This window comes from Bufo gargarizans, chromosome 9 (assembly GCF_014858855.1).
Source record: "Bufo gargarizans isolate SCDJY-AF-19 chromosome 9, ASM1485885v1, whole genome shotgun sequence".
In the NCBI taxonomy this organism is placed as follows: Eukaryota; Metazoa; Chordata; class Amphibia; order Anura; family Bufonidae; genus Bufo; species Bufo gargarizans.
The window spans coordinates 17,985,544-18,010,473 of NC_058088.1; the positions used below are offsets into that span (position 1 = coordinate 17,985,544).

The 24,930-nt window shown below is 46.0% G+C and overlaps 1 protein-coding gene across 1 annotated transcript in view; it reads right to left on the bottom strand.

Moving 5' to 3' along the window:
* The window catches only part of LOC122946787 (complement factor B-like), a 141,191-nt gene that overhangs the window by 52,934 nt on the left and 63,327 nt on the right, over positions 1-24,930 (bottom strand). The window contains exons 9-11 of the mRNA XM_044306597.1: positions 19,257-19,395; positions 18,155-18,286; positions 17,602-17,694 (exon numbers count right to left, since the gene is read on the bottom strand). Coding sequence (XP_044162532.1) covers positions 17,602-17,694; positions 18,155-18,286; positions 19,257-19,395 — 364 coding nt within the window. The remainder of the gene's footprint in view (positions 1-17,601; positions 17,695-18,154; positions 18,287-19,256; positions 19,396-24,930) is intronic.

The window sequence follows — 24,930 nt, forward strand, 5'->3', positions numbered from 1 at the left end:
ATCTCGTATGAAAACTTCAGCTGTAAAGGAAGAGTTACCCGGGCTGCACGTGACGTCATGTTTGGAGATCGGACGCAGCGTTTATTGTTTAGGCCTCTTGCTGTAGCTGTTCCTTGCCACGTGTCTCCCCCCCTCCCCCCACTACCACCATCTTTAGAATTCATGTATTTCACTGCTCCATGTACTTAAAAACCCTGCCGCACTTTTATGCTCTGCGGTTATCCTGTGCGGCATTTAAGCTTTCGGCTTTTATTTCATGTCTTATGCTGCACACGCACGTCCTTACTGTCCTGCACTTTCCTACTCTTGGTTCGTATTCACTCAGATTGGTCTCACATTCAAGCTGTGGTCACCTGTTGGCTGTTACATCTCATTCCGTACACAGCTGGATCCGCATTACACGCCTGTTATTACATGTATACTCGGCTTACAGCCATAGCTGCTACTGTTACTCCATTTTTATTCTCTGGACACACCACCCTGGTGTTCACACCTTGCTCCACTCACAACCATGTCACAACATGTTCATACTAGGCTTGTTTCAGAGCTGCATTCACATTCACTGTTACATCATGTTTATGCTCCACTCACATTTAGAGCTGCTATTCTACCAATTTCATTCTCGGTAACACCCAGAGGTGCATTGATGTAATTGCGGCCGTGCTGTGTGTTGTGGGGCAGGGGAGGGAAAGGAGTGTCCCTCCCCTGCACTAATGCCTGCAGCCTATCAGAGGCCGGCTCAGGCAGCGCGATGACGTCATTATCATTGCGACGTCTGAGCCGGGCAGCACACAGCAGGGACACAGGCCGGAAGAGGCTTGCATCGCTGCTGATGGAGGTAAGTATTAGTTTTTTGTTTTTTTTCTTCTTTGCGGGAGGCTGGCACTATGGGGGGGGGGGATCTGGCACTATGGGGTCTTGCACTATAGGGGGATCTGGCACTATAGGGGGGGCTGGCACTATGGGGGGGGGCTGGCACTATAAGGGGGATGGCACTATAAGGGGGGGGGCACTATAAGGGGGGGCTGGCACTATGGGGGGGCTGGCACTATGGGGGGAGCTGGTACTATGAGGGGAGCTGGCACTATGGGGGGAGCTGGCACTATGGGGGGAGCTGGCACTATGGGGGGAGTTGGCACTATGGGGGGGAGCTGGCACTATGGGGGGGCTGACACTATGGGGGCATTTCTTACTGGCACATTATGGGGGAGCACTATGGGGGTATCTGGGGGCTCTAAAGGGGCTTTTTTTTAATTATTGGCACATTCTGGGGGGCACTATAGGGGAGAGCAGCACTATGGGGCATCTGGTGTTACTATAGGGGCATTATTTGGGGGCACTATGGGGAAGTGGGGGCTCTAAAGGGGCCTTTTGTATTGGAACATTATGGGGGGCAGTATGGCATTTGGTGGCACTAAGGGGGCATTTTTTACTGGCACATTATGGGAGGCACTATAGGGGAGAGCGGCACTATGGGGCATTATTTGGGGGCACTATGGGGGAGTGGAGCACTATTGGGGCATATGGTGGCACTAAGAAGGGGCATTTTTTTACTGGCACATTGTAGGGGGGAGAGGAGCACTATAGGGGCATCTGCTGGGGGCACTAAGGGGAATTTTTTTACTGGCATATTATGGGGGACACTATGGGGAAGGGGGAGAGGAGCAGTATGAGGGCATTTACTGGGGCACTATATAGGGGTATTTTTTTTTACTGGCATACATTATGGGGACATTAGCTCAACTGCGGGCACTAAGCGGGGGTATTTCATGTACTGTCATATTATAGGGAAAATTAGTACTACTAGGGGGTATTATGGGGAGCTTTACTACTACTGGGGGGCTATGAGGAACATGATTACTAGGGCACTATTACTACTAAGTGTGCTCTGGCAGAGAATTATTTCTATTGGTGGGATTTTGGGGAGCACTGCTACTTTGGGGGCACCCTGGCATAGTATCAGCTTAGCACAATTATTTTTGGGGGACATTATCTTTATACTATTAGTGTCTGGGCGCAGTTATTAGGGTTAGGGTTAGGGTTAGGGTTATCTGTGTGGTAGTAGTATTTCCAGGGGGACTGTTTCTGCAGTATAGTATTGGGGGCACAGCGGGCACAGTATTGGGGCACTATCTGTGTGTTAGTAGTATTTCCAGGGGGACTGTTTCTGCAGTATAGTATTGGGGGTGGCAGGAAACTAATGTCTGTTTCTCAATCTCTGCAGAGATGGGAGATGGCAGAAAAATCATCATGGTGGCCTGGTCTGAATGGAGAAGATGAGGAAAGAGAACGTCTACATCAAAGGTGACATCACTGGATGTAAGAGGTATGTGGTGATATGTAGGAGAGGAGATGCTCCAGCTCCTCCTCCTGCCATTTGCAGAAGGAGGATTCAGAGCTGGGTGAGGACGACGAAAGGGGGCAGCAGGCCACGGGCGGGTGGCAGATGGTGGGGGGGGGGAACCACAGGCCTTGAGCAGGATCAGGGGAGGGAGGAGAGCGGAGGAGCTTCCTGGCTGTAGCTTGTTGTATAAGCAGGCAGTGCAGCCAGGACAGACCCCCCCCCCCCTCTCCGTATGATATGTAGACAGGCCTCAACTATAGAATGTCAGCTGTACAGTGTGTGTTGGGAGTGGCCTATTATATGTAGGAGGGGCTTTTAATAATGGGCGGGGCTAAAAATGGGCCACTTGACTGGATTTGCCCCCCAGGATCAAGGCTGCCAGCCCTCCCCTGGCTCCTCCCATAAAAGACTTGCACAAGTGGCTGTTCGCTTATAGGACCTCACGACTGGCATCGTCATTCGTAGTTTGCACGGCCATCTGATACTTTTTCCGCCATAAGGGACTCGCACGCATGGCTCCCACCATATGGGACTCGCACGCATGGCTCCCGCCATAAGGGACTCGCACGCATGGCTCCCGCCATAAGGGACTCACTGGAATGGCTCTTGGCTTAGAGGATTTCACAATTGTCATCGACATTGGTAGGTCATACGGCCATCTGATTCTATTTTCCATGGCACACCTTTCAGAAGTTTTCTTTTTTTCATTTATATTTTACAGATTAGTACTTGCGGTTCATTTCAGCCTTATTTCATTAAGAAGCTTTACCCCATGTCATTGTCTTTCTAGGTTATCGAGTCCCGGTTGATTACTAAACCCGTCGGGTTAAGCCCCAATCTTTTCCCCAGCCGTCCTTAATTCTAAGGTTTGCATCCCGGTGGCTGCCCGGCCCCATGGGCCCCTGGTGGTTGCTTTGGCCCCATGGCTTCAGGGGTCCGACCAATGGTTGTCTGTCCACCTGTGCAGCTATGCTTTTGGTTTTGAATGAGTCACATCTTTGCCTGCTTGCCAGCTTACGTTATTTAGGTTTCATTTTAGTTAATGTCCGTTATTATCTCAATTTTTCTGTCACGTTTCCCTTCGTCTTTTCAGGTTATGCAGTTGAATTCATGTTGGGGGTCACCTTCCACGTCGGTCAGGTCTCGTTCCTAACGATATTTCGCCTTGCATGTTATTCAGGCCACGTAGTTTATCTTAGGTATCGCCTGCCACATCGGTCAGGCTCATGGTTTAATTTCACCTGCACCTTATTCAGGTCACTTATTATAGTTATAATTTCTTGATTAAAAAAATAATAATAATAACTCTGCCCGATGACAGCTTCGGCCCCATGGCTTCGGGGGCCCGATGACAGCTTCGGCCCCATGGCTTCGGGGGCCCGATGACAGCTTCGGCCCCATGGCTTCGGGGGCCCAATGACAGCTTCGGCCCCATGGCTTCGGGGGCCCAATGACAGCTTCGGCCCCATGGCTTCGGGGGCCCGATGACAGCTTCGGCCCCATGGCTTCGGGGGCCCGATGACAGCTTCGGCCCCATGGCTTCGGGGGCCCGATGACAGCTTCGGCCCCATGGCTTCGGGGGCCCGATGACTGTTTTCAGTCCTGCTGGGCTGAATGCCTGGTTGGTTGTGCATCTGGGCTGATTTGGCCCGTATATATCACATACATACCTGCTTCCCTAATTTCCTAATAATCCATGTTGATCGCTCACTTTGTTTTGACCGCAAACTGGTCCGCTTCGCCCTACAGCATCATTGTCATGTCTTACGCAGATATTTCGTCTTGCTTTAATTGTTCATGCTTTTGTTCAGGTCCTGACAGAGGAGGAACAAGTAGGGTAATTCCCTCTAGCATTTCAGTCTCTGATCGTAGTCGATCATATCTTGTCAACCAGGTCCCCGCGCAAAGTCTTTGCCTTTTTACCACGACCAGGAATTCATTTTTGCCGGTAGCTTCATTGCAATTGCATTCCCTCACTCATTGGAGGGCTTAGACAGAATCTTGTATATTATGGCTTCGTAGCTTCTTGGCGCACTAACTCAGACTCCCTACAACCACGTTGAATCTGGTTTTGGACAAGCATTTCCTCACGGTAGAAGATTCAGATAGTAGGTCGGTCTTCACGTCTCAAGCGTTAAAACAATTCTCAGGGGCACACAGTAGAACAACGGGCGGACCATGGCTAGCAGATAGCTGTTGTCTGGGGAATTATTCAAGGATTCTCTTCCTATCTACATAGTTCTTTTTGGCCCTCATTCCTGCCTAGTCTAGGCAGTTAGGTTTCGGTCCCACGGATCTCCTAAAGCTAGGTCATTGCCAGTACTCACACTAGAACCAAAACTTTACAAGGTTCAGTTGGTTTTCATGATCCATTTCACAACGTTTTCCAGGTCCTCCATTCCGCTTTGGGGCGGTATCCGCAATATTGAGCATCATGTCTCTGGCCTTGTCATCCAAAGATGGTCTTGCCTCATACACCCCGAATTTTCGCTCTAGATCCCTGACGCCTTGCAGTTGGCTTGGGGATTAGTTTGCACATGCCATTCGAGTTCCTTTTCTACCCTACTTGGCTTGGTTATTGCCCACTTATAGGCCTACCCACGATCATGGCTTAGGGCACACAACAAGCCATTTAGTCAGGTCAGCTAAGACACGCCTAGCTGGGTTCCCGTTGTTTCTCTCCCTAAGGTTCTTCGGATATCTCTTGGCCGTAGCCATGACCACAAATATATATACTACAGAGGACAGTATACTGTATATATACTACAGAGGACAGTAAACTGTAATATACACTACAGAGGACAGTATAATGTGTGTGTGTGGGTGTGTATATATATATATATATATATATATATATTTTACTACAGAGGACAGTATAATACATATACTAGAGGACAGTATACTGTACATATACTACAGTATACTGTGTGTGTGTATATATATATATATATATATATATATATTTCCCCAGTCGTCTCCATGACAGCACAAACTGAGATTGCCTTCCTCTGATAGGACAGGAAAAAGCACACAGAGAGGTTAACCCCCCACCCCTCATCGCCAGTGTTTTTTCCTGTCCTGTCAAGGAAGGAATGCCAGAGAGGTGCTGGGAGCCCTTCTGGGTTCCTTAGTTTTTTCATCTGATTTTTTACCTTTTTCTTCTCACCCTGCTACGGCGGGGTATCATCTGTTAGACCGGAGGTTGGTTCCGGGGTCCGGCTCTCCCTCCTCCAGGCGCGGTCTATGCCCGGGTCACCCTCATTCATGGTGATGCCGGCGAAGTTCCCTCTGCGGCGGCACAGGCGGGCTTAAAGCAGTGAGGTAGGGCGACCGTAAGAAGGGCTTTCCAGTGGACAAATCCAAGTCCAGGAGACAGTTTTTTCGGAGGCCCCAGCAGGATCCCAGGGCCGATAGGAGGAGCCGCGAGGGTCACGGATTTACGAGAGGCGGGAGAGGAAAAGGTTTTTTCCTTAATCCCAACAGGGGAGATCCCTCTCCCTCTTCATCAAAACAATGACATCATCCCGGTCGGAGGAAGGCTCAGCTCCTTTCTAGGGGTTTGGGAACAAACTATCACGGATCCGTATATATTAGGCATCGTAGAACATGGCTACACTATAGAACTGGATTCCTTTCCTCCGCAGAGGTTCGTCCTGACCAAGCTCACCAGGGGCCTCGAGTCTCCCTTATCCGAGGGCGCAAGAAACTTATTACGCCTGGGGGCAGTAGAAAAGGTACCTGCCAGAGATTTGGGGAGGGGTCACTATTCCCCCTTATTCCTGGTCCGGAAATCGAATGGCAATTTGCGGACCATCATAAATTTAAAAACCCTGAACAAACACATCATTTACCACAAGTTCAGGATGAAGCTCATCAAAAGAGGGTCTATGATGGCTACAATAAACCTCTCCGACGCATACTTCCATATCCCAATACAGGTCCGTTCTAGAAGATATCTGAGGTTCGCGGTGGAGCAAGGCGGGACAGTTTGCCACTATCAGTTCAAGTGCCTCCCGTTCGGCATATCATCGGCACCCCGCATATTCACCAAGGTGATGGCGGAGGTCATAGCCTCCCTAAGCAAGGAGGGGATAATAATCGTCCCTTACCTAAACGACCTGCTAATAGTAGCAGAAACCTCAGATCTCCTTCACAGACACATCCAAGTGGTTCTCTCGCGCCTCCAGAACTTGGGCTGGTTGATCAACCGGGAGAAGTCCGACATGTTCCCAGACCATCGGAAGGTATTCCTGGGTATTCTCTTGGATTCAGCTCTTCAAAAATCTTTTCTCCCTCCGCTAAAGGTACAGAAGCTGAGGTCAAGGGTCCTCCACTTCACCAAGCAGTCCCATTGCTCAATAAGGCAGGGCATGGAAATGCTGGGCCATCTCACCTCCTGCATCCCCGCGGTAGCCTGGGCCCAATTCCATACGAGACCTTTACAGAAGCTGGTTCTAAAACAATGGAACAGGTATCAATCATCCCTGGACCAGGAGTTGTCAGTGTCCCGGGAGGTAAAGGCTTCACTGGGCTGGTGGCTCAAGACCAAGAACCTGGAATCGGGAGTTCCATGGAGGCAGGAAAGTGTGTTTTCTTGTGGCTGGGGGGCCCTCACGGCTTCAGAGACTTTTCAAGGGATTTGGTCCGAGGACCAGAGAAGGATGTCCTCCAACTACAGAGAACTCTGTGCGGTGTGGGAAGGCCTCAGGTCCATCCAAATACAGGCCAAAAATCGCCACGTCCTGGTCCATTCGGACAATTCCACAGCAGTGGCATTTATCTAGCACCAAGGAGGAACAAGACACGGTCATCTCCAGAGGCTCTCAGACCAAATCTTCCTTTGGGCAGAGAAGAATCTACAATCCCTTGCGGCAGTACATCTAAAGGGATCCCTGAATCTCCAGGCGGATTACCTCAGTCAGCAAAGTCTGGATCCAGGCGAGTGGTCTTTGTCCCAGACCGCTTTCCAACAGATTCGGGATCGTTGGGGGAATCCCATCCTAGACCTGTTCGTATCAGCAAAGAATCGCAAGGTTCAGAATTTCTTCTCCCTCAATCGAATAGACCCATGTGTGGCAATAGACGCTTTTACCCAGAGCTGGACGACGGGCGATACCAGTAATCCCAAGAGTGCTCCAAAAGTTTCAGTCTGAAAGGTGCAGACTGATTCTGGTGGTACCATTCTGGCCCAGGAGAAGCTGGTTCGGATTCCTCAGGTCCCTCAGCCCGGAAGATCCCATTTGTTTCCTGCCGGAGGAGAGTCTTCTAACCCAGGGTCCCATACCGCACCCCAATACCAACCTCCTCAAGCTGTCCGCTTGGATTCTGAGCAATCCCTCTTGCTAGGGCTAGGGCTCTCTGAAAGAGTAGTTAAGACCCTCTTACTCAGTAGGAAGTCAAACACCTCCAAAGCGTACCTCAAGGTTTGGAGGAAGTTCGCCTCCTGGGGCGGAGTCAGGTTCAACCAGTCCACCCCTAATATCCCTCTTATCCTGGAATTCCTCCAGGATGGGCTGGATTTGGGTCTTGCTCCTAACACATTGCGAGTTCAGGTGTCTGCCTTGGGGGCCCTCTATAATACCAGCCTTTATGAGGTCCCCTGGGTAGCAAGATTCCTGAAAGCGTAAGATCGACTAAATCCCAGAGTCAGGAATATGGTCGCACCATGGAACCTCAACACCGTCCTTTTAGGGCTGTCAGATCTTCCGTTTGAGCCTCTGCTCACCCTATCTATTAAGTGACCTTGAAGAAAATGAGGAAGCAGCACACTGTATAAACGAGGGGTGCATGTCCGGCCAGTGTGGACCAGCACCTAGGTCCAATGAACTGGAAGTAGAAAAACAGCCAGCAGCACTCCAGATTAGCAAAGAAAGCGTGTAGTTTATTGACCCAAAGTCAAGTGACGTTTCAACAGCTTGTTGCTGTCTTTATCAAGCTGTTGAAACTTTATCAAGCAACAAGCTGTTGAAACGTCGCTTGACTTTGGGTCAATAAACTACACGCTTTCTTTGCTAATCTGGAGTGCTGCTGGCTGTTTTTCTACTTCCCTATCTATTAAGTGGCTCACTCTGAAAACCATCCTCCGCAAGGAGGGTTTGCGAGCTCCAGGCTCTGTCCATACAGGAACCCTTCCTCAAGGTGCTAGACGACAAGCTCGTTTTCAAATTAGACCCCTGTTTTCTCCCCATGGTGGTCTCCTCCTTTCAAAGGTCGCAAGATATAGTTATCCCGTCTTTTTTTTTTTCCTAACACTAAAGACGAGCAGGAATCTAGATTCCACAATTTAGATGTTAGGCGTTCAGTTCTTCATTATTTACACGCCACAGAGGAGTGACGTATCGACAAGAATTTATTTAACCAGTTTGCAGGTCCAAATAAGGGTAGGAAGGCAGCTAAGAGCTCTATATCCCGCTGGATTAGATGCACCATTTCCGAGGCCTATAAAGCCTCCGGTAGGGAGGCTCCTCCATCCCTTAGAGCCCACTCAGTTAGATCGGTCTCCACTTCTTGGGCTGAAAGAGCCTCTGCTTCGTTAGAACAGATCTGCAGGGCAGCTACCTGGAAGAGGGCCCACACCTTCACCAAGCATTATAGGGTGGATGTGTTTGCTGTCGAAGACTTGGCCTTTGGACGTAAAGTCCTAGGTGCTGTAGTCCCCCCCTAAGTTACTTTGTTAGCTCTCAGTTTGTGCTGTCATGAAGACGACTGGGGAAATGAGTATTACACTCACCGGTAATCCGGTTTCCTGGAAGTCTCCATGACAGCACAACTTTGTACAGCCCTTGTTTTTCTTTGTCAATAGACTATTTGGCTAGTTTTACGTTCTACCCCTTGTCCTAGTCCTGTTATAATACACTGGCGATGAGGGGTGGGGGTGGGGTTTTTAACCTCTCTGTGTGCTTTTTCCTGTCCTATCAGAGGAAGGCAATCTCAGTTCATATATATATACACATACACACACTACATAGGACAGTATACTGTACATATACTACAGAGAAGAGAATAATGTGTGTGTGTGTGTGTGTGTGTGTGTGTGTGTATAAATATATATATATAAGTAGAAAAAAGAAAATTCGGCGGCACCAGTAAACTGGCTCAGGTGCAACGTCCAAGGGAATGAGCTTCACCCTTAATATATACCAGAAATAGGACAGCACTCCAAGACTTGAAAAAACGGTGTCTTTATTCACCCATGTGAAGCAGTAGCGACGTTTCAGCTCACAACTGATCCTTTCTCAAGCAAAGAAATACAAGCTTGTGCCTACCTTAAATAGCACTCAGATAATCAGGTGACCAATGAACATACAGATCAAAAACATGTGGCCATTTACCATGTGAAGACCATTTACCTAATTGAGTCATGTGAACAATTACATATGCAAAATATCCTGACATTTGATACATAAAATTGCACATATTTGTGTTACATCCAAACACTTTACATTTAATGGTGCATTTATCAAAGTGCGTATATACGTAAACACAGTGAATTTAATCGATGTGAAATTAATAAATAGTATATAAATCATTAAAATCATCCACCACGCAGACTGGGAGAAAAGAGCGTTTGACTATGTCCGACAATATCGCGCGTCCATGTGAATACTGGCCAAAAATAGCATTTTTAACTAATACTGCAGGTACCACATAGTGTCAAAGACAAACCTCTAACGCAAATATGCGCACGCAGCTCAGCTCCACTACATCCCCAGTAGCCCGGCTCCGTTGTATTCCTATGTGAGAGCCAGCGCATGCGCATAATGCGGCATTGACTTAGAAGTGTCATCTTTGTTTCTGGAAGGGTACCAGTATTACCAATGTGTCAACCTAACTATCCGGGCCAATCGGAGAAGGATCCAACCTCCCGGATGGATCAACCCCTCCAAAGTTGTGGTCAGGTAAGGGGGACACCCCACGTGAATGTGGTGTACCCCGAACCATCTCACCGAGTATCCTATTCTTTTATGTCCAGGCACAGAATGGTCATGGTAACGATGTACACATTCGGCAAGTGAACACGTGCAGACATTGCAAACCCACAACCAAATAAACAAGCACATATTAATCCTCTATTGATACCACGGTCACTTTTTCTGGGGACAAATTCCATACAGAATTACACACTAAGCCCACTGACAAAAACACCATATTACGGTATGATAGTAATCATCCAAGAAATATGGTTAGACATCTACCGTACTCACAATTTTTGCGGGTACGAAGGATAACTTCAGAGGACAGCAATTTGACGGAGCCCCTTGATAAAATGTCAAAGAAATTTGAGGACAGGGGCTATCCGCCAAAGTTGCTGTACAAAAATAAATAGAGGGCTTATAACATGGATAGAGCAGAAACCCTAGCGGGTAAGAATATTGATAATCCCCCACGTCGGATACCTTTTATCTCTATACATACGGAGGAAAGTGCTGCTATTGTGGAATGTGAATTAAAATGCTGGATTGTAGATCATGTACCTCCCCCCAGGAGATGGGGTAACAGACTCAAAATATTGAAAAATAAAGAAATGTGGTGGATATACACCCTAGACAGCTTAAAACCTAAAGGATTAAATGTTGAATATAACCCTGGATGTGTTTAGATGGCTGCTTGCCTGATATTCCATGATTGATGCTTTCAAATACAATCCCTGTAGTAGAGGTGGAATATAGATTTACAAGCATATGAGTAACTCTCTCTTTTCTCTTTTCCTTTTTAGACACCATGTAGACTGATGCGAAGATGGCGAATATAGAAGTTTGAACATATGTGACAGTTCGCGGTGCTCCATGCGTATAGAATCAACTGGATGGATTTTCCTGCGTTACTGTATCCACTCTGTGTCAAATCAATCTCTGCTACCAAGCGATATATATGGGAGATCCCCATTAGACTATCTATGGACCATAATGGTGAGATGGGTCGGGGTACACCACATTCACGTGGGGTGTCCCCCTTACCTGACCACAACTGTGGAGGGGTTGATCCATCCGGGAGGTTGGATCCTTCTCCGATTGGCCCGGATAGTTAGGTTGACACATTGGTAATACTGGTACCCTTCCAGAAACAAAGATGACACTTCTAAGTCAATGCCGCATTATGCGCATGCGCTGGCTCTCACATAGGAATACAACGGAGCCGGGCTACTGGGGATGTAGTGGAGCTGAGCTGCGTGCGCATATTTGCGTTAGAGGTTTGTCTTTGACACTATGTGGTATCTGCAGTATTAGTTAAAAATGCTATTTCTGGCCAGTATTCACATGGACGCGCGATATTGTCGGACATAGTCAAACGCTCTTTTCTCCCAGTCTGCGTGGTGGATGATTTTAATGATTTATATACTATTTATTAATTTCACATCGATTAAATTCACTGTGTTTACGTATATACGCACTTTGATAAATGCACCATTAAATGTAAAGTGTTTGGATGTAACACAAATATGTGCAATTTTATGTATCAAATGTCAGGATATTTTGCATATGTAATTGTTCACATGACTCAATTAGGTAAATGGTCTTCACATGGTAAATGGTCACATGTTTTTGATCTGTATGTTCATTGGTCACCTGATTATCTGAGTGCTATTTAAGGTAGGCACAAGCTTGTATTTCTTTGCTTGAGAAAGGATCAGTTGTGAGCTGAAACGTCGCTACTGCTTCACATGGGTGAATAAAGACACCGTTTTTTCAAGTCTTGGAGTGCTGTCCTATTTCTGGTACATATATATATATATATATATATATATATACAGTACAGACCAAAAGTGTGGACACATCTTCTTATTAAAAGAGTTTTCTTTATTTTCATGACTATGAAAATTGTAGATTCACACTGAAGGCATCAAAACTATGAATTAACACATGTGGAATTATATACATAACAAAAAAAGTGTGAAACAACTGAAAATATGTCATATTCTAGGTCAGTGATGGTGAACCTTTTAGAGACCGAGTGCCCAAACTGCAACCCTACCACCCACTTATTTATCGCAAAGTGCCAACACTGCAATGGCAATGAATACCAATATAGTATGTCTTCCATGTAATTTATCTATAATAACCTGCCTACATTCAATGCGCTGACTGTGCCATTCATAGTGCGCCCTGCGCTGATGAATGGCAGAAAAAGTCTAAGGCATATTGGTACACCATAGACTTTTCCCAGGGCGCAGGTGCCCACAGAGAAGGCTCTGAGTGCCGTCTCTGGCACCCGTGCCATAGGTTCGCCACCACTGTTCTAGGTTCTTCAAAGTAGCCACCTTTTGCTTTGATTACTGCTTTGCACACTCTTGGCATTCTCTTGATGAGCTTCAAGAGGTAGTCACCTGAAATGGTCTTCCAACAGTCTTGAAGGAGTTCCCAGAGATGCTTAGCACTTGTTGGGCCTTTTGCCTTCACTCTGCGATCCAGCTCACCCCAAACCATCTCGATTGGGCTCAGGTCCGGTGACTGTGGAGGCCAGGTCATCTGGTGCAGCACCCCATCACTCTCCTTCATGGTCAAATAGCCCTTACTTTCAAAGTTTTCCCAATTTTTCGGACTGACTGACCTTCATTTCTTAAAGTAATGATGGCCACTCGTTTTTCTTTACTTAGCTGCTTTTTTCTTGCCATAATACCAATTCTAACAGTCTATTCAGTAGGACTATCAGCTGTGTATCCACCTGACTTCTCCTCAATGCAACTGATGGTCCCAACCCCATTTATAAGGCAAGAAATCCCACTTATTAAACCTGACAGGGCACACCTGTGAAGTGAAAACCATTTCAGGTGACTACCTCTTCAAGCTCATCAAGAGAAAACCAAGAGTGTGCAAAGCAGTAATCAAAGCAAAAGGTGGCTACTTTGAAGAACCTAGAATATGACATATTTTCAGTTGTTTCACACTTTTTTGTTATGTATATAATTCCACATGTGTTAATTCATAGTTTTGATGCCTTCAGTGTGAATCTACAATTTTCAAAGTCATGAAAATAAAGAAAACGCTTTGAATGAAAAGGTGTGTCCAAACTTTTGGTCTGTACTGTATACAGTATATATATATATATATATATATGTATATATATATATATATATATATGTGTATATATATATATATATATATATATATATACAGTACAGACCAAAAGTTTGGACACACCTTCTCATTCAAAGAGTTTTCTTTATTTTCATGACTATGAAGGCATCAAAACTATGAATTAACACATGTGGAATTATATACATAACAAACAAGTGTGAAACAACTGAGAATATGTCATATTCTAGGTTCTTCAAAGTAGCCACCTTTTGCTTTGATTACTGCTTTCCACACTCTTGGCATTTTCTTGATGTGCTTCAAGAGGTAGTCCCCTGAAATGGTCTTCCAACAGTCTTGAAGGAGTTTCCAGAGATGCTTAGCACTTGTCGGCCCTTTTGCCTTCACTCTGCGGTCCAGCTCACCCCAAACCATCTCGATTGGGCTCAGGTCCGGTGACTGTGGAGGCCAGGTCATCTGGCGCAGCACCCCATCACTCTCCTTCATGGTCAAATAGCCCTTACTTTCAAAGTTTTCCCAATTTTTCGGCTGACTGACTGACCTTCATTTCTTAAAGTAATGATGGCCACTCGTTTTTCTTTACTTAGCTGCTTTTTTCTTGCCATAATACAAATTCTAACAGTCTATTCAGTAGGACTATCAGCTGTGTATCCACCTGACTTCTCCTCAACGCCACTGATGGTCCCAACCCCATCTATAAGGCAAGAAATCCCACTTATTAAACCTGACAGGGCACACCTGTGAAGTGAAAACCATTTCAGGGGACTACCTCTTGAAGCTCATCAAGAGAATGCCAAGAGTGTGGAAAGCAGTAATCAAAGCAAAAGGTGGCTACTTTGAAGAACCTAGAATATGACATATTTTCAATTGTTTCACACTTGTTTGTTATGTATATAATTCCACACGTGTTAATTCGTAGTTTTGATTCCTTCAGTGTGAATCTACAATTTTCATAGTCATAAAAATAAAGAAAACTCTTTGAATGAGAAGGTGTGTCCAAACTTTTGGTCTGTACTGTATATACAGGGTGGGCCATTTATATGGATACACCTTAATAAAATGGGAATGGTTGGTGATATTAACTTCCTGTTTGTGGCACATTAGTATATGTGAGGGGGGAAACTTTTCAAGATGGGTGGTGACCATGGCGGCCATTTTGAAGTCGGCCATTTTGAATCCAACTTTTGTTTTTTCAATAGGAAGAGGGTCATGTGACACATCAAACCTATTGGGAATTTCACAAGAAAAACAATGGTGTGCTTGGTTTTAACGTAACTTTATTCTTTCATGAGTTATTTACAAGTTTCTCTTTGTTTACAGCCATTGACATGTCGCCGAGGTTAACACGTGAGGAGCGGATAGAAATTGTGTTGATGTCTGGTGAACGCAGTAACCGGGTCATTGCAGCAGATTTCAATGCAAGACAGCCTACGAGACCACCCATCTCCCATGCTACAGTTAGCAAACTGCTTGCTAAGTTTCGTGAAACTGGTTCAGTGTTGGATTTGCCAAAATGTGGACGCATGAAATCTGTCACTAATGAAGAAACATCAGTGGCTGTCCTAGCTTCATTCAGCAAGAGCCCACAGCGTAGCACTCGCCGCATGTCACTGGAGAGTGGCATTAGTCGAACATCCCTTCGGCGGATATTAGCTACTCACAAATGGCACCCTTACAAACTCCAGCTACTGCAGCATCTCAACGAGGATGACCCAGATCGGCGCACTGAATTTGCAGAATGGGCAAAACAAAAATTGGAACAGGACCCTCAGTTTACGCAGAAGATTTTGTTCAGTGATGAGGCAAACTTTTATGTGAATGGTGAAGTTAACAAACAAAACCACCGCTATTGGTCTGACACTAACCCACATTGGATAGATCCCTCCAAGACTGTTGGAACCAAAAAATTGATGGTATGGTGTGGTATATGGGGTACAAAGATAGTGGGGCCATTCTTCATCAATGGAAACCTCAAGGCCACTGGATATGCGAAATTGCTACATGATGATGTGTTTCCCTCTTTATGCACTGAAGCTGGCACGTTCCCTGAGTTTTTCCAGCAAGATGGTGCACCACCACATTATGGGTGTCAGGTCCGAGCATTCCTAGATGAACAGTTTCCTGGAAAGTGGATTGGTCGTCGTGGGCCAGTTGAATGGCCCCCAAGGTCTCCCGATCTGACCCCCTTAGACTTTTATCTTTGGGGTCATCTGAAGGCAATTGTCTATGCTGTGAAGATACGAGATGTGCAGCACCTGAAACTACGGATACTGGAAGCCTGTGCTAGCATTTCTCCTGCGGTGTTGCTATCAGTGTGTGAAGAGTGGGAGAAGAGGGTTGCATTGACAATCCAACACAATGGGCAGCACATTGAACACATTTTATAAGTGGTCAGAAACTTGTAAATAACTCATGAAAGAATAAAGTTACGTTAAAACCAAGCACACCATTGTTTTTCTTGTGAAATTCCCAATAAGTTTGATGTGTCACATGACCCTCTTCCTATTGAAAAAACAAAAGTTGGATTCAAAATGGCCGACTTCAAAATGGCCGCCATGGTCACCACCCATCTTGAAAAGTTTCCCCCCTCACATATACTAATGTGCCACAAACAGGAAGTAAATATCACCAACCATTCCCATTTTATTAATGTGTATCCATATAAATGGCCCACCCTGTATATATATATATATATATATATATATAGTATATTAATTCAGGCAGCACTCACTTTCACAGTCACTCCGGTGCACGCGTCTCACCCTTGACATCAGGCAGGTATATCCATGAAAAATCAACGCAGCACTCTTCTTGTAAAAAAACGCGGTGTCTTTATTCACACATGTGACATAAAATAGGCAACGTTTCAATCCCCTTCCGGGATTGAGAAGGATCCCGGAAGGGGATTGAAACGTTGCCTATTTTATGTCACATGTGTGAATAAAGACACCGCGTTTTTTTACAAGAAGAGTGCTGCGTTGATTCTTCATGGATATATATATATATATATATATATATATATATATATATACACTTGTTTTCCCTTTATTTCAGCTACTCTACATCTTAGAAAAGTGGAAGTAAACTACACAAGGTAAACCTGAATCTGGCCATAGACATGTAATAACTCTCATTTGGCCGACAGATCTCCCCCTATCCTCTTGTACACATGCATGTGTAGTACCCCAGACTTGGGGTTATTACTATTGTGTACTTTGGTAACTACATTTTATATATTTCATATGCAGTTCTGTGTGATGGTATACACTGTATGTCTATTTTACTTTGCCATCTTGTCCAATGGCAATGGCTGGCTGTAGCAGTGCTTAACTAACCTGTTCCACCCCTCCTGGGACAGTGGACTCATTCAGCTTCCAGCCAGGAGGAGGAAGCCTAGATTTAGTTCAGTCTATAGTAAGAGGTAGGCGGAGAGGGGAAGAGAGGGGTCCTGTCCTGAAAAGGGAGGAGAGTAGGTAAGCAGCTCATAGAGCACCCACACTGAGGGACCACTTCTGAGAATCAGGATCCAGATAATCCTTTCCTGCCCAAGAGTGAGAGCTCCTTAAGACCCCACTCTCAAGAATTGAAGAAAGGACTCAGGTGAAATCTTGGGATCCCAGACAGCAGAGTGTCTGTATGTATTTTCAAGTTCTACGTTGCACTTAGTAAAAAGGACTTTGCTATGTTCAACTTTGTCCTCATTCTTTAGTGCTACAACTTTTACTGCAACTAACTCCAGGGAGCAATTGCCTGAGGTAGGACACCATGATGCTACAACACTACATCAGGGTCACTACCACTCCCATGCTCTACACCGGCTCCCAAGGGAGCATGCTGCACATTGTTTATGTAATGAATGGAAGAGGGAAGAAAGCCACTACCAGCTTCCTCTTATCTACCTGCTCACAAAAGGCTCAGGTATTGAAATCCAACATGCCCCATACTTATCTCTCCTGACATCAGCCATCAGGGTTAAGTCGGAAGGCCTCTTACACATTAGATGGACAGCAGAACCCAATGAAAAAGGCAAGTTCATCCAATACTTATCAAATGAACAGGGCAAGCTTTAGGGTGTTTCTACTTCTAGTAGGCGTAATAAAGGAATGGCAGAACATAGAGTCATAAGAATGGATGATCCAGAATTGTTATTACATGGGGAATGCAAGTAGTTGATAACAGACATTTCAGGAGAGGGGACACATATATACCACATATATTCCATACCTAGATAATCTTCCCGTTCACTGTCCTTGATGTCCAGAATTTCTCTGATCCTCTTCACCTCCACTGTAGGGTCTCCACCCATATTATGATTTCCTAAGTGGGTGAAAGGCAAATGCTGTCAGGGCAAGGATAAAAAACTCGCTGCAAATTAGAGGAGGAAGATGAGAAAAGTATTGGACTACGTTTTTTGGGTCCTCAGAAAACATGATTTTGAGGGCCCACCTTCATACCTTCTGTCCATCTTGCTAACACTACACATACACAGGAAACATCATCAATAAGATCCAAAGTTATATGTGAATTATCCCAAAGAAGTAGACCCTATTGGCAACTGATTGGATCCAACAGCTCGAAATGAAGCTGTCTTCTGCTGGAAATTTAGGACCTATCATATTGTCAGAGCCAGACTTGCCCACCAGAGGATCTGACAATATGAGAATCTGATGGGGCACTGGCTATGAAATGAAGAGTAAACAAGGCTGAGATGATATTTGTGAGAGCAAGGAAGATTTTGAGGAGTAATCTGAAGGAGCAGCTATGATTTGATACTTGCCATCTGTGATCAGAAGGATAACATTTTTAGTTTTCAGGAAATTTTCTGGATCGCTCACATTTTGCAGAGACAGCATTGTGTAAACTTTAGCCAGAGCTCCTCGAGTATTCGTTCCCTGTTTATTTCCATGTTCTGCAAAAAATAATAATAATAGTAAACTGAATGTTGAGGAAAGATAGAGGTACCATAGACTGTCTTCAGGTGTTTCCATAATATATGGGTCATCTAAATGTTTCAAGGCTTCAGCAGTGGAACGGCTGTTAAAAATACCAGAGTGGCAATTAAAGAGGTTATCTGCTTTAGACAATCCCTACTTAAGGTGGATTTAGACAAACCAATAATCATCCAGATTACCAGGAATGACCAGTCCTACGAACGCATGTTCCGGATAATCTAACCAATGAAATGTGACACCGATCTCCCTATCCTGTCGTTTTTGGCAGGCGCCACCAATCATCTTTTCTGGGCAGCAGATTGCAGTCTAAACAGCCATCTGCTGCCTAGAAACAATGAATCTGTATGAGGATGAGTGATTGCTATACTGTATATACATACTGTGAAGGAGATCGCTCCATGTATATGCAGTGGTCTCCTTCACTGAGTGAGCAGCCAACTGTCAGGAAGAAACACTTCCTTGTCGACAATAGGCCTCTCCATAGGCCCGTGTAAACCCTCTTTTAGAAGGATACTTTTCAAATAAGATTACAAAGTGTCCTCCTGATAGAACCCTCAGCGATCAGCTGTGTTTTGTGGGAAAGCCTAGCAGTCAGTGTTTAGTTTCCCTATAGTGCCACCGCTGGAGAAAATGAGCATCACACCATGTCCATTCACATTAATTAGTTTCAGTAGAGGGTAAGACAGGCTAGGTCCTCCAGAGCAGGAGACACCTTATGTATCTGCTCTTCACTCTAGTCAAGAGAAGAGAGTAAAGAGACGAGCATCCTGAACAGAGGACCCCCCAAAATTCCCTAATAGGTTATATAAAAAGGGTTTTTTAAACTAGAGAAACTTTTTAACCTCAAGGACTTGTAGTCTTGTAGTGGTTAGCTGTGCCATTATATCATTAATAAAAATATGGGGAAAGCCACATGAACTACATTACCTGAATACTCAAATTCTTTCAACTTGTCAATGACCTTGTAAGCCTCTGTACTGTCATCGTCAGAGAGATCAATGATGGTTTTTGCCTCTGTGGCAAACGAGATGATAGAATAGCGAGGGAAAAAATCGAAGCTGCTCATCTGTGGAGATAATTATATCCATGTAGTATCCATCATACCAGCTCAAATAAAGCAAATGCAAAGAAGAACAAGAAGGTTACCCACAATGTCTAGTTTGCAGCCATCAACTATCAAAAGCAAGTTGGAACATGACGGAAATGACCTGATAGGTTGCTATAGGCAACAGCTCCATTGTTTAATAAGTGCCCCCTTATTAAACAATGGAGCTGTTGCCTATAGCATGGCTACTTCAATAAAATGGCCGGAGGGCAGAAGAACTCATCATGGACGACTCATCAGAGCAGTGCACTCCTGATGTAGGCTTCCAGAGGGCCCACAACCATCTAAACTGTCCAAGGACTTCATGCAAATTGTGGTTTTACCACAGTTTTTCTCGAGAATTATGTGAAAAAACACAACAGAACTGATTTGTGGCATGTTCTGCAGATACCTCTGAAGGTCCTCAATCCAAACGGGACAGAGAATAGCAAGAAAGCAAAGGGTGAGTTGCTGTAGAGGTGAATGGGGTCTGGTCTGGGGACAGTATTAGTTGAGGGGGTCTGTATGTATTTATTAGCCTCTGTTTAAGGGATCTGGTTTGGGGGAGGTCTAATCTGGTTTGGGGGATGTCTAATCTGTTTCTGTACTTAGAGGGTCTTGTTTCGGAGCCTGCATTTATTTAGGAGGTCCAGCTCTAAGGGTACATCCACATGGGGTGTATAAGCTGTGAATTTTGCGCTGAAGCATTGCACAGTAGCAGGATAAGAAATTTAAACAAATTCACACTTTATGTAAAAAAAATCCATGCGAAAATTGACATGCAGATCTTACATTTATACCTCAGATTTCTATAGATTTAACCGTTTGAACTGTATAGGATGAAATTTGCTGCAAATCCATAGCAACATCTGCATCAAAATCCATATGTAGCTCCTCGGATTCATTCAGATTTTGAACGAATACCACACGAATTCTGTTGCAGATTCAAGCAGAATTTGCAGCCGATTTTTCGGCTACTTTTTAATGTCCTACGTGACTGCTCCCTGCAGGTACTTTTTTTGTTGTTATGGATTTGCTACAGAATGTAGTCATTGCAAGGAGTAAAATCTACAGAGAAAATCCACAGTATAATTGACATGCTGCAGATTTATAATCCACTCTGCATTTCACGTACACTGTATGAATTTTCAGCACAGCATGTGAATGAGGCGCTGAGATAGTCTTATCCACTTTGCTGCTACTGTAAATGCAGATATTCCAACCAGAAAATCCAGATGGATTCCCGCAGCACATCTCCCCCGGTAGAAATACCCTAATAGTTGAGGGCACTGGACTCTGTATTTGTTTAGGGTTGTTTGTATTTATTCCCGGTCTGTCTTTATTTAAGGAAATCTGCTCAGCCGTCTGAATTTATTTGCATTGCTATCATAGCTGGAGAGGTGGGACAAAGACATCGGGAGAAATCATCATAGTGGTCTGGGTTGTATGGAAAAGAAAATGAAAAAGGAAACGCCATCTGGACTTATGGAGAAGTTGTCACCTCTTCTGACATGTCTGTTTTAGTAAATACTTTTATTCCACAAAAAGTATACAAGACTCTGTGTAGCGAACGGCAAATGGGTGTTATTGTTCTTTTTGTCAACAGTTTGTACCCCTACACAGTCTGATACGGGGAATTGGTTTTCCTCAGTGTCAGCATTCCCCATATTTCAGCTTGTTAAAGGGGTTGTCTCACTTCAGCAAATGGTGTAGTGAAAGTTAATATAAGGCACTTACTAATGTGTTGTGATTGTCCATATTGCCTCCTTTCCTGGCTTGAGTTAATTTTCCATCGCATTATACACTGCTTGTTTCCAGTGGTTAGGACCACCCTACAATCCAGCAGCGGTGGTCGTGCTTGCACACTATAGTAAATTATAGGAAAATGTGCTGGCCTCTCTGGTGGCCGGTACCGTGGGAGCTCACATAGGATGGCGCTTTTTCCTACAGTGTGCAAGCACAATCTCTGCTGCTGGATTGCAGGGTGGTCGTAACCATGGAAATAAGTGTATAATGTGATGGAAAAATGAATCCAGAGAGCAAAGGAGGCAATATGGACAATCACCATACATTAGTAAGTGCCTTGTATTAACTTTCTGTACATAATAAATGCCATTAACCACCCCTTTAAGTAAAGTTGATACCAATGTTACAGCTGGATTCTTAAAGGTCTTATATCATACACTTCTTTTTACTTATCTGAAGGACTTTCTTTCTTTTCTGTGGGTGGGCAGCAGCTCATCAAGACCTGCATCTCCCAGGATGCATAGCAATTAGCTATTGATAACCCCTTCCTCCCCTGTCTAGAGAATAGCCCCTCACATATGGCCCCAGAGATACATGATATGAAAAGCCCCCCACAATTTTCTTCTCCGCTGTCTAGAGAGAGATATAGCTGTATAAAGGTCTGTGGATTTAGAATGAATGAAAGGTGTCCGGACCACTATGAGGTCACTACCAGCACTGGAGGAGGAAGGGAGCAGGGGACTACTGGGCACGTTAGTCCATCTGAATGCTGGAGAAGGTGGACCAGAAGGATAAACAGCCTAATAATACTCTTACTGGATGTATATTGCAATTATACTTCATCTGAAATCCCCTATGAATTCCATAGTATTATTAATATTTTTGGATAACCCCTTTAACCCCTTAAGGACATAGGGCGTACAGGTACGCCCTTGTGCCCTGGTACTTAAGGACACAGGGCGTACATGTACGCCCTGTGTATTTCCGATCACTGCCGTGCGGCTGGCAGTGATCGAAACCCGGTGCCTGCTCAAATCATTGAGCAGGCACCTAGGCTAAATGCGCGGGGGGGTCCCGTGACCCCCCCATGTCGGCGATCGCGGCAAACCGCAGGTCAATTCAGACCTGCGGTTTGCTGAGATTTCTGCAGTTTCTGATCCCCGCGGTCAGAAACTTTAGTATTCCTAAAACATATCTGTATCCCCCCCCCCCTGCACCCCTGAGTGATTTTTGCCCGGTGGGAGGTGCAGGGGGAGGGTTGCGGGCGGTGCAGGAGGCGGGCAGTGCGCCAGGCGGGATCGCGATCCCCGCCTGCCTCCCATTGAATAATCATTGGTGGCCAGTGGTGTAACGGACCGTTTCAGCAGACAAGGGGTTAAAATCCGTTTAGGCGATATGCCCCTTTCCGAGGAGACAGGCACAGCTACTGCAGAACACCAACCTCCCGAACTGGATACAAAATAGCACTCCAAACTGGAACCTCGCAAATAGCTGTCAGCAGACGAACAGGAAAAGCGTACAGTCAGCTTACACTCCTGGCAATCAGTCTCCAACAGCATACAGGGAATCCCCCCAATAACGAGACAAGGCTCCGTCTTGAGGGTCAGCAGTGGTCTGACGTGCTGGCACACCCAGCCTGGTTTTTATTACAGTTTTGCAAATACAGAACAGATACAACACATCCCCACAATGCATCATGGTTTCCTCCTCTCTGCCTGGGAGACAACCAAGGGCAATCCAATTATCTCTCAGGACAAAGGGGAGATCGCCAATACACATGTGGAGACAACAGGACAGACATCACCATTTAAACACACAATGGGACAATAGAAACACACCCACACAAAATCCTCCCCTCTGCCGATGATGATTATTGAACACAAGGGCGAATATAATTATCAAAGGCAGAGAAATACAGTTTTATAAAACATATCACAGGAACCCCAAAACATGCAATAACCCCATAACCAATATATCCTCGGAACCGGGGGATCTGGGTGAACCACATGTCCAAAATTCACCCACATCCGTTCAGTAGTTTGGAAGATACAGTTACACTGAAAATATACAAGTTATACCGAAAATAGTCACTAATAAATGTGTCCCCTGTTTGGTAGTTTCAAACTACTGAATGATGTCTCTGTGCACCAAATACAGGCAAGATAGCACCGTGTTGAAAAGTCAGAACAGTGTCTGTGAGCTAAAATGGCCGCTATCTATTGTTCTCACCATGTGCTTCATCCAAGCAAGTAAGGATGCAATCCAGGGACAGAGGGCTCCGTCCCAAGTGCCTTAAGACCCAATAACTTAAGGGACCATAATCCCAGGGCAGGAGGCTGGTAAACAGCCCCCTCCAAAACACCGTGGCGAGGTTGGTTTCGCCACACATATCCCCCCCCCAGGGAAGACTAACCAGATACCTGACCTCCCGCCGGTCGGTACCTGAGTTAGTCTGGCAGCCCACCCACAACCCAATACTGGACCTGTTGAATCTTAGGGCCTGGCTCTGTTCCGTAGGTCCCCAGCTGTTGAGTGGGCATCTGCTACTTCTTGCTTTGTGGTTCTCCAGCTTGGAGCTGTAGGTACTTGGTGGGCAGAGGCCGACTGTGCTCTGCCCAGATGCCAGCTCTTCCGCTGGGGTGAGGGGGGTACAAGCCAGTCCTGTAACAAGGGGGTTGGTGGAGCAGAGGCTAGTGGCTCTCTGCCCTGATGCCAGCTCTTCCGCTGGGAAGGGATCAGTGGGTATTGCAGGCTCATCCCCTGCCCCCAGAACTCGGTTGGGAAGTAGCTGGGAAGGGGAGGGCTCGCTTACCTCCTCCTCCTGGTATCCCTGCGGAGATGGCTGGGGATCTGGTTGTTTGAGGGGGAGACCGACTGTCTCCTCTTTGGCTAAACAGCCCTGTTGCTGGGGGACAGGACCGACTGTCCCTACCCCCTGTGCTGTGAGTGCAGAGACCACGGTCCCATCTGCACAGTTGTGGGGCTTACTGTCTCCCCCTGGTGCGTTAAGCTGCCGCTGGGGAATGGAGACTAGGCTCCCAGTTCCCAACAAATCCTGCTGCTGGGGGACAGGACCGACTGTCTCTGCCCCCTGTAACTCTGCCTGCCGCTGGGGAATGGAGACTCGGCTCCAAATTCCCTGTACATCACACGGCCGCTGGGGAATGGAGACTAGGCTCCCAATTCCCAAAAAATCATGCTGCTGCTGGGGGACAGGACTGACTGTCTCTGCCCCCTGTAACTCTGCCTGCCGCTGGGGAGGGAGGCCGCTGCTCTCCCCTCCCTGCACTTCACACTGCCTCTGGGGAATGGAGACTAGGCTCCCAATTCCCCAAAAATCATGCTGCTGCTGGGGGGCAGGAACAACTACCTCTGCCCCCTGTAACTCAGCCTGCCGCTGGGGAGGGAGGCCGTTGCTCTCCTCTCCCTGCATTTCACACTGCCTTCCCGGCATATCACTCTGCTGCTGGGGGGCAGGAACAACTACCTCTGCCCCCTGTAACTCAGCCTGCCGCTGGGGAGGGAGGCCGCTGCTCTCCTCTCCCTGCACTTCACACTGCCGCTGGGGAATGGAGACTGGGCTCCCACTGTCCCGCAACCGTAACTTCCGATGGAGGTCCACCCAACGTGGCAGCTGACCGTCACCTTCTGCCCAGTATAGTAGGGTCTTAGACACTAGACTCCTCACGAACTTCACGTATTTCTCAGCTGGATTGGGTCCGAAGAAGTTCAGCCGCAACCACATCATACGGTCAAATTCCTCAACAGAGT